At 48.2% G+C, this 9,576-nt stretch overlaps 1 protein-coding gene across 1 annotated transcript in view; it reads right to left on the reverse strand.

Moving 5' to 3' along the window:
- Positions 1 to 2,049: 2,049 nt before the first annotated feature.
- map1sa (microtubule-associated protein 1Sa) overlaps positions 2,050 to 9,576 on the reverse strand; it is a 13,628-nt gene continuing 6,101 nt past the window's right edge. Inside the window, exons 4-7 of the mRNA XM_073475896.1 lie at positions 9,464 to 9,576; positions 5,873 to 8,915; positions 4,704 to 4,918; positions 2,050 to 4,626 (exon numbers count right to left, since the gene is read on the reverse strand). The exon at positions 9,464 to 9,576 is cut by the window's right edge and continues 28 nt beyond it. Coding sequence (XP_073331997.1) covers positions 4,471 to 4,626; positions 4,704 to 4,918; positions 5,873 to 8,915; positions 9,464 to 9,576 — 3,527 coding nt within the window. The 3' untranslated portion in view covers positions 2,050 to 4,470. The remainder of the gene's footprint in view (positions 4,627 to 4,703; positions 4,919 to 5,872; positions 8,916 to 9,463) is intronic.

Consider the following 9,576-nt stretch of genomic DNA (forward strand, 5'->3'; position numbering starts at 1 on the left):
GACAGACAGGAGAGACAGATAGGTGGAGAGACAGACAGGAGAGACAGAAAGGTGGAGACAGGAGAGACAGACAGGTGGAGAGACGGACAGGTGGCGAGGCAGACAGATGGAGAGACAGACATGTGTGGAGAGACAGACAGGCGGAGAGATAGATATGTGGAGAGACAGACAGGAGAGACAGACAGGTGGAGAGGCAGACAGGTGTGGAGAGACAGGCGGAGAGGCAGACAGGAGAGACAGATAGGTGGAGAGACAGACAGATGGAGAGACAGACAGGCGGAGAGACAGACAGGCGGAGAGATAGATAGGTGGAGAGACAGACAGGTGGAGAGACAGACAGGAGAGACAGACAGGTGGAGAGGCAGACAGGCGGAGAGGCAGACAGGAGAGACAGACAGATGGAGAGACAGACATGTGTGGAGAGACAGACAGGCGGAGAGATAGATAGGTGGAGAGACAGACAGGTGGAGAGACAGACAGGAGAGACAGACAGGTGGAGAGGCAGACAGGTGTGGAGAGACAGGCGGAGAGGCAGACAGGAGAGACAGATAGGTGGAGAGACAGACAGATGGAGAGACAGACATGTGTGGAGAGACAGACAGGCGGAGAGATAGATAGGTGGAGAGACAGACAGGTGGAGAGACAGACAGGAGAGACAGATAGGTGGAGAGACAGACAGGAGAGACAGACAGGTGGAGAGACAGACAGGTGGAGAGGCAGACAGGAGAGACAGAGGTGGAGAGACAGACAGGTGGAGAGGCAGACAGGTGTGGAGAGACAGGCGGAGAGGCAGACAGGAGAGACAGACAGATGGAGAGACAGACAGGTGGAAAGACAGACAGGCGGAGAGACAGACATGTGTGGAGAGACAGACAGGAGAGACAGACAAGTGGACAGATAGGTGGAGAGACAGACAGGTGGAGAGACAGATGTGTGGAGAGACAGACAGGCGGAGAGATAGATGTGTGGAGAGACAGACAGGCGGAGAGATAGATGTGTGGAGAGACAGACAGGAGAGACAGAAAGGTGGAGAGACAGACAGGAGAGACAGATAGGTGGAGAGGCAGACAGGAGAGACAGACAGGAGAGACAGATAGGTGGAGAGACAGACAGCAGAGACAGATAGGTGGAGAGACAGGCAGGAGAGACAGACAGGAGAGACAGAGAGGTGGAGAGGCAGACAGGAGAGACAGAAAGGTGGAGAGGCAGACAGGAGAGACAGACAGGAGAGACAGATAGGTGGAGAGACAGGCAGGAGAGACAGACAGGTGGAGAGGCAGACAGGTGTGGAGAGACAGGCGGAGAGGCAGACAGAAGAGACAGATAGGTGGAGAGACAGACAGGTGGAGAGACAGACAGATGGAGAGACAGACTAGTGGAAAGATAGGTGGAGAGACAGATAGGTGGAGAGACAGACAGGCGAGAAAGAGAGACAGGAGAGACAGACAAGTGGACAGAGACGGGAGAGACAGGTGGAGAGACATATGTGTGGAGACAGACAGGTGGTGAGACAGACAGGAGAGACAGACAGGTGGAGAGGCAGACAGGTGTGGAGAGACGGACAGGCGGAGAGGCAGACAGGAGAGACAGATAGGTGGAGAGACAGACCGATGGAGAGACAGACTAGTGGACAGAGAGACGGGAGAGACAGACAAGTGGACAGATAGGTGGAGAGGCAGACAGGCGGAGAGACAGACAGGTGGAGAGGCAGACAGGTGTGGAGAGACAGACAGGTGGAGAGACAGACAGGTGGAGAGGCAGACAGGTGTGGAGAGACAGACAGGTGGAGAGACAGACAGGTGGAGAGACAGACAGGTGGAGAGGCAGACAGGTGTGGAGAGACAGACAGGTGGAGAGAGACAAAACGGTCTTCAGTCTGTCTCCTCTCTGGTCTCACAGACATACAGTAAACTAATCAATCAGATGTTTTAATGAGGTCGTTCACAATCAATAAGTCAGTTCTGATCGATCAATCAGAACTTTACTGTCAACATTTACCGTCTCATGTTAAATATTCACACAGATTTTCACAATAAAACACACAGCAGACACTGTTGAAGGGCTACTTTTATTTTGAAAGAATCCTTAAAATTAGTGTTTCAATACACACATTACATCTGTGTGTGTGTGTGTGTGTGTGTGTGTGTGTGTGTGTGTGCGTGTGTGTGTGTGTGTGCGTGTTGGGAGAGGGGGAAGTGGAGAAAACATTTTCAAAATAAAATGACACAAAACTGAATCAAAGGTCGTCTGCAGGAGGAAGAGAAGAAGAACATCATGAAAACAAAGTCGATGTTTGAGAGAAAATCACAACGTGTGTCGGTTCTGTTCTGGATTCATTGATCCGTTTGCTCTGGATTCAATCATTGAGCCGATAGCAGATGAATCAAATATCAAAGAAGTTGATTAATTAATTTATAGTTTTGAATAAAACATAGAAACTGAATTGTTGCAGTTTTTCTTCTATAATTCTGAACATTAAAAATCAAAGTCAATTTTCTCTGTTTATCATAAAACTTCACTTTTTTTCTCCAAATCACGACTTAATTTAAATAATAAACTTTTCTCTCTCTGTGTTTCGACTTTATGGTTCAGATCTCGTTTTATTTTACAATAACAGGAAATGTTGTGAATGATAATAAAACAGCCGTCTGCTCCTTTAAATCAGCATTTTATCGTCCAATAAAACAAATAAAACAAACCTTCAGATCAATTAAAACTTTGGCAAAGATCAGGATGTTTGTGTGTTTGAGCCGTTAAAGGTTCATGAATCAAACCGGACGTGAAACATTTAACGATCAATATGATTAAAGTTCAGCTGATCGGTGAGAAAGTGGGCGAGGAGCTCGTACCAAAGTTCAGACGTGGATTCAAAAAAGGACAATTTGTTTAAAAAGAGGAAATAAATAAATAAGTTAAAGGTTGAAATGTTTCTGTTTTCTGAGGCAGCAACAAAATTTAAAGGACGATCAAGTTTTTATCTTCGTGGTTTCAGTCGACGTTTCTAAACTGAGAAACAAAAAAACATTAAAAACACAAAAAATTTAAAAAAGGAACGTTCTGTTCGGATATCAATATATTGATTTTTACCCCACGGATCAAACCGACTGCTTTAATTATGTGAGGAGAACTACAAGTCCCAGAATGCACTGCTGTCAGAACCGTCTAATCAGAGAGCTCCACACTCTGTTGCCGGGCTTGTTTGATAAATCAATTAACTTTTAGATGTTGGATCTGTTCAGCAGCTGAGGCTCATGGGTAATGTAGTATTCAGAGCCAGACAGACGTGAGCTGCAGTCAGACCAGAATAATCAATCAAAACTCAAAGTACATGAAACAAAGTGGATTAACACAGGCAGACAGGTGAGATCTGACCTGAGATCTGTGCTGCATGCAGGCGTGTTCAAACCTTCACATGTGGAAACTGATCAGAGATCTGCTGAGAGGCAACAGATGGTCCCAAATATCATTAAACTGAGTGAAGACTAACGAATCACAACGACTGCTGGATCAGGAACTACAGCTTCTACAATCAATCAATCAATCAATCAATCAATACTGGAGATGTTTTTCTTGTAATTATGTGTCTGTACCTTTATAAAAATATCTCTTTAAATTTAAAGATAAAAATGAGATTTACTCAGAATTATCAGACAAACATCAAATAACTTGATTTCATAATAATGAAACATGAAGATTCACGACAGTGAAACAAAGACGGTTCAATTATTTGATTGTCATCAAACCATAAAAGATAAAGATCTCAGTTAAACATCGAGTCAGTAATTAAAATAAAGAGACAGAGGAGATCTTCATCATCGAGTCTTAGCTACAAGAAAACATCTCGAGTTTGGTCGTTATTCTGAGAACAAGATGACGTCATCATGTGATGTCATCATGTGATGACATCATCTGTTTATGATTAACACTAAAAAACTAAATCAATCTAAGACTGAAACTGGACGCTGAGCTCTGCTGTTATCAAGAGCAAGCTGCACTAACATTAGCTGACATTAACTATCTGTACTTGTGCGTGTGCTTTGTCTCAGTAACAGTTCTGTGCTCGTTTTAAAGAACCTGACTGAAGAAAGAATCTAAATATATTTCTGTGACATCATTAAATATTCTAATCGTATCAAACGGAGATGTTAGTGTTGATATTTAGCCTCCAGCTAACGGACTAACGTCTGTTAGCTGAAGCTACTCATCCAGCAGAGACGAACTGACAGGAAGTGACAGGGTTAACTGTGCAGTGATGTCACACAGGAGCAGGAAGTGTAAAGGAAACCGTTTCATCTGGACTTCCTGTCTCCTCTGTGTGGGACTAACTGAGCGTGCTCACTGATATGACTCAACTGAAGGGGGCAGGGACATCGCAGACCCCGTCATTGGTCTGGTCTAAGTGTAACCGTGGCAACAGTCTCCTCTGCATCTTCTGGCCCACCTGTGAGGAGGTCAGAGGTGGGTGGGGCCTCAGAACTCCACCTTGCAGGCGGGAAAGGTCTCCTCCTGCATGGCCACGGTGCTGTTGCTGCCCAGCACGGTGACTGACAGGTCCCTCTGCCTGTCGTGGGTCTCCTGGTACCACTCGTGCATCGCCAGCGAGTCAAACGTCGGGATCAGAGTCACCTGAGGACAGATCAGGGAAACGGACCAGTCAGAGAACAGATGACAGAAGAAAACAAACACTCGGTGTTGTTACCGACCTGAACCTCCGGCCAGCTGCTCTTCCCCTCCAGCAGAGCGTCCAGGATGCTCCTCATCGACTCCTCTTTCACAGGATCGTCCCCGCTCACGATGTAATGAGACGAGCGAAGACGTCTGAAGAACTCCAGGTCCACGGTAGAGGAGGCGCCGCCTGACGGCAGGTAGGCAAGGTCCACGTACACCGCAGAACTTTCAGAACCAGCAGCTCTGGAAGCTGGAGGAAGAAGAACCAGATTAAACTGATGAACAGTCTGAATAAAAGTGGAGCAACGCTTCAGACAGCGAAACCAACAGAGCTGCATTTGAAATGATTCAAATGGAACTTAACATCGGTTACAGAAGCCTGGAAAAGTACTGGTAAGACATTTTCCTAACTTTGTCTTCAGTCTTCAGTTTGAATCTAGAACCTGACCCTTTTTGGACCCACTGGGAGGAGGACACCTGTCTGACCCAATCAAACCCTGCACGGTGTCCTTGGCTCTTCTGACCAGCATCATGATAAAAACTGTCCGTCTGAGTTGAGCTACTTTATTCCTCTCTACTACATTTATTTGATACATTTAGTTACTAGTTACTTTGCAGATTCAGATTACTCTGTTTGTATACTATTGATATGTGGTGTAACCAATCAGATGGTGTTGTGGGCGGGACATGGTGTGAGAGGAAGCGGCATCAGAGCCAAAGTAGCACATTTTTAAATTAGTTTATTTTATCAGCAAACTGACAGAAAAATCACTGTTACTGATAATCAATAATTAATACAATCAACGGTAGAATGTCTTATTGGTGTTCTTACTAAATAAATAAATATATTTTATTCAGATATTAAATCAATATTTAATTGAAAAGAACCAAAAAGTTGAACCTGCCAGATCCAGAGAACCAACTTAAAAAACATCAACATCAGGTTTTTGTTTTGGAAAACTTAATTCAAACGAGGCAAAAACAGAAAGGCGTGACAACAAACACTGTTGATTATGACTGAACGTGTTTATCTTCACAGCCCAGAAATTTGCCAAAAACCAGAAAATGAAAGTCTATATCAGTTTATGACATATCGTGTCGTGACAAATCAGAGCTACCGTTTTTTACCTGGCTGCTGTTGGTATGTATCGATCAGTGTTCTCAGCACTTTGCCTACTTGAGGATGAAGGTTTTGCAGTCATACCTGAGGATGAAGGTTTTGCAGTCCCGATCCTGGATCCTCCCAGAGAACTTCGTGTCGATGGTTTGGTGTCGAGGCTGGAAGTCGTCCTCAGGGACCCCGTGGAGCTGCCCACCTTGGTCTTCCCGTTGTGAGCCGTCATATTTCCGGAGGTCGCCTTCTGTGTCGTACCCGTGGGTTTCTTCTTGGCAGCTGAACTCTTCAGGTTCTTGTTCGGACCGTCAGCCTCTGTGTCGACGGTGCAGGCTCCGGGCTGGGGTGGTAATGGGGGCAGATCTTTGACGGGGGCAGGTGGGGGGTCGTGGGAGGTGTGGCCGTAGAGCTGACTGGGATGATCGTGTGGGAACAGGCTGCTGGAGTCGTCATCAGAGTCCATGTCTGCTGTGATGGAGGGACATTCCTCGGTGTTCGGGGGGATGTCAGAGTCTGTCGCCGTTGGCAGGGACTCACTGACGGATGTGGGCGGAGTCTCCTGGCTGTAAGCTGAGGGGCAGTCACTGCTGCTTGGATCCTGTGAGTGGTTGTTGTTATCAGAGAGGTCAGGTGAGGTCCCGGTGGCGAGGCTGGGGCTGACGTGACGATGATGATGGTTCTCCGGAGTCTTCGGGTGTTGGAACTCACACGGCGACACCAAACAGAGATCGACATCATGAGGAACGTCTGAGATGAGCTCTGACAGCCCGTGGATGTGTTCCTCTGATCCGTCTCCACAGCAGCCGTTATGGTTTGACCTCAGAGCTGAGGCTGGCTCAGTGTTGTTGTCCAAATTGCTGACATGTCCGTTGGAGTAGACTCCGTCTCCCAGAGGACCTTTGGGTGAGACTGCAGAAGGCGGCAGCATTTGTTCCAAAGAGAAAGACAACGATTCATCGACCTCTGTGGACTGTGGAGAGCCGACCTCTGCCGGCATTGAGGTCACGGTGGATGAGGAGTCTGGCATGATGTCTTTGAACGGACTGAGCGTCAGAAGACTGGACTGTTTGTCCTGAGAGGACGTGGAGTTTAGGTCAGACGTCCTACAGGAGCCTCCCTGGTTGAAATCCTCCAGAGGTGTCCGTCCTGCACAGTCAGACTCTGACACGTCATCTGGTCTGTTTTTCAACGAGCCTCCGACTGGCTGGGATGCAGCTGGACTGAGATCAAAGTTAACACCCTTCACAGTCTTGTTTAGAGATGAGGACATGTCCCGGTCTGTCTCACAGCGAAACTTCTCTGGACTCTCGATAGAGGTCTCGTTCCCATTTGCCTCATTGATGACTGCAGTGACCTTCGAGTTCTGACCCCAGTTCCTGTTGTCCTCTTCCAATCGAAGTAGTTCAAACTCAGTCGTCATGTCCTCAGGTGTCGACACCTTGGAGCGATCTGCCTCCTTCTGGTTTTCCTGCTCCTTTGAACCTTGTTTACCTTTTGTCCCTTTTGTCAAAGTGTCTTTCTTTGGAAGAGTCCCGTCTTTCCTCAGAGTCCCACTCTTCCCTGAAGCTTTTCTCAGTTCTGCACTTCCTGTTGATGACGCACTTGTTGGTTTCTTCACTTCTTTCACAGCTGATTTTGCTGCTTTCTTCTCCTCTGGTTTTACATCCTTCTTGCTGTCTTTTTTTGGTTCAGGTTTGATGTCTTTCTTTGGTTTTGTACTGAGAGTTTCTTTCTTTACCACTTCTTTCTTTTTCTCTCCACTTTCTTCTTTCTTTACGACAGCAGCTGAAGCTTTATCATCCTTCTTCACTTCCCTCTTCTCTTCTTTTGACACTTCTTTCTTTGGAACAAGCTTTTCAGCAGGTTTAGGTGGTTTTGATTTAGGATCTGCATCCTTCAGTTTGGGCTTTTCATCCCCATCCTTCTTGTCTTTAGGTGCAGTGTCACCACCCGCCTTTAGCTTCATTTTTACCTCCTGTTTTTTGACATCGACTCGTCCAAGCTTGTCTTTCTGTAAGGCACTGCTGGGTCTGAAGTCCTTCGACTGGGACTTAAGGCTTTCACGAGACTCTGCTCTTTTAGGTTGTTTCTCTGATTTGGATGTTTCGAGGTCCTTCAAACTCACCACCGGATGTTTGAGGAAATCGAGATGTTTGAGTTTTTCAAGTCCTTCCAGGATTTTGGTCTGTGGCGTGCACCCTGGGAAAAGGACACGGACAATCTTCTCCTGAGGGCTGGACGGATGCCAGACCAGCAATGCACAAATGGAAACAAGGCATGGCAGTGGAAGATCTGAGCCCTTCACATCCGATCCACCATTCGGCCAAATCTGCATTAAAGCTTCGAGGTGTTTGCTGCCGTTGACTGGATTCAGAGTGTACAGCTCCAGACGGCCGACTCCCATCTTCTGAAACAGGATGACGGGTTCTATAGCGGGGCCATTGGACCGGCTGATGGGCTCAGGTTTGATTGCCAGTCTCTGTAAGAGCTGCAGAGCGAGTGCCGCCTGGTCACAGCTCCGCAGCTCGCTGGGATCTCCTTGGATGGACTTCAGTCTGTCGGAAGCGTTGAGGAAGACCACCCCGATCTCAGGAGAGATGAGGTTCTTTATCCACTCCTCTTCAGTATGAGCTCCAGTCGGCTCCTCCTCCTGCTCGGCCACCTTCCTCTGCAGCAAACTGTTCAGCCCGGGCAGATTGTCCACACCGATGTGAGTCAGGAGCACAGAGTCGATCCTGTCCAGGTGTCGAACCAGTTTCCAGAAGCAGGATCGTGGATCAGAGCCGCCGTTAACCAGGACGTTAAAACCGTTAACAGCGAAAAAGGCAGAGTCTCCCCTCCCGCCGGGGAAGATGTAGCAGCAAGGCCGCGACAGTTTCAGGAAGCCCACGGTGCTCGGGGGCTCCAGGAGGTCAAAAGGCGACTCTGGCTCCAGAGACTCAGAGAGGTACTCAGTGAACTCCTGCAGACCCTCCATCTCTGGGAGCACGAGGGGAGGGTTGATGCGGATGTTGATGAAGTCCTGCAGGTTGTGTTTCTCCAACACAGAGTCCTTCCAGAGACCAAAGTCTGGACAGCTGAGGGTGAGGCTGGCCTTCATCGCCGGGTCTGCAGAGCTCAACAACTCTCCCACCTAAAACACAGAGAGGTCACATTCAAAAACAGTGTTCAGTCGTCACAACAGCACAGATTCAGAGTGTACGGGGGGGGGAGGCGGGGTGGCCGAGGCGCGTTGGGGGCCGAGGGGTGTTTCGGGCCGAGGGGTGTTTCGGGCCGAGGGGTGTTTCGGGCCGAGGGGTGTTGGGGGCTGAGGCGTGTTGGGGGCTGAGGCGTGTTGGGGGCTGAGGCGTGTTGGGGGCCGAGGCGTGTTGGGGGCTGAGGCGTGTTAGGGGCCGAGGCGTGTTTCAGACCGAGGCGTGTTCTGGACCGAGGCATGTTAGGGACCGAGGCGTGTGGACTGTAAAGCATTCTAAGGGAGTGTGACGGTGATGTAAAATAAGACCTGGATCATGAGAACTACAGTCTGTAGAGTGATGATATGAATCAGCAGCTTGTTTTCATTTACACACACCTGACTGTCAGCGTCACTGTGTCACCTGACTGTCAGCGTCACTGTGTCACCTGACTGTCAGCGTCACTGTGTCACCTGACTGTCAGCGTCACTGTGTCACCTGTTCTCACCTCCTCATCTTCAAATATGTGGATGAAGTGACTGAGAGAGAAGCAGCCTCTCTGTAACACGATGTCTCCGCTGTTTTCGACACACTGACCGGCCAGAACCAACAGTTTGTGTC

Source organism: Pagrus major, chromosome 11 (genome assembly GCF_040436345.1).
Source record: "Pagrus major chromosome 11, Pma_NU_1.0".
Taxonomy (NCBI): domain Eukaryota; kingdom Metazoa; phylum Chordata; class Actinopteri; order Spariformes; family Sparidae; genus Pagrus; species Pagrus major.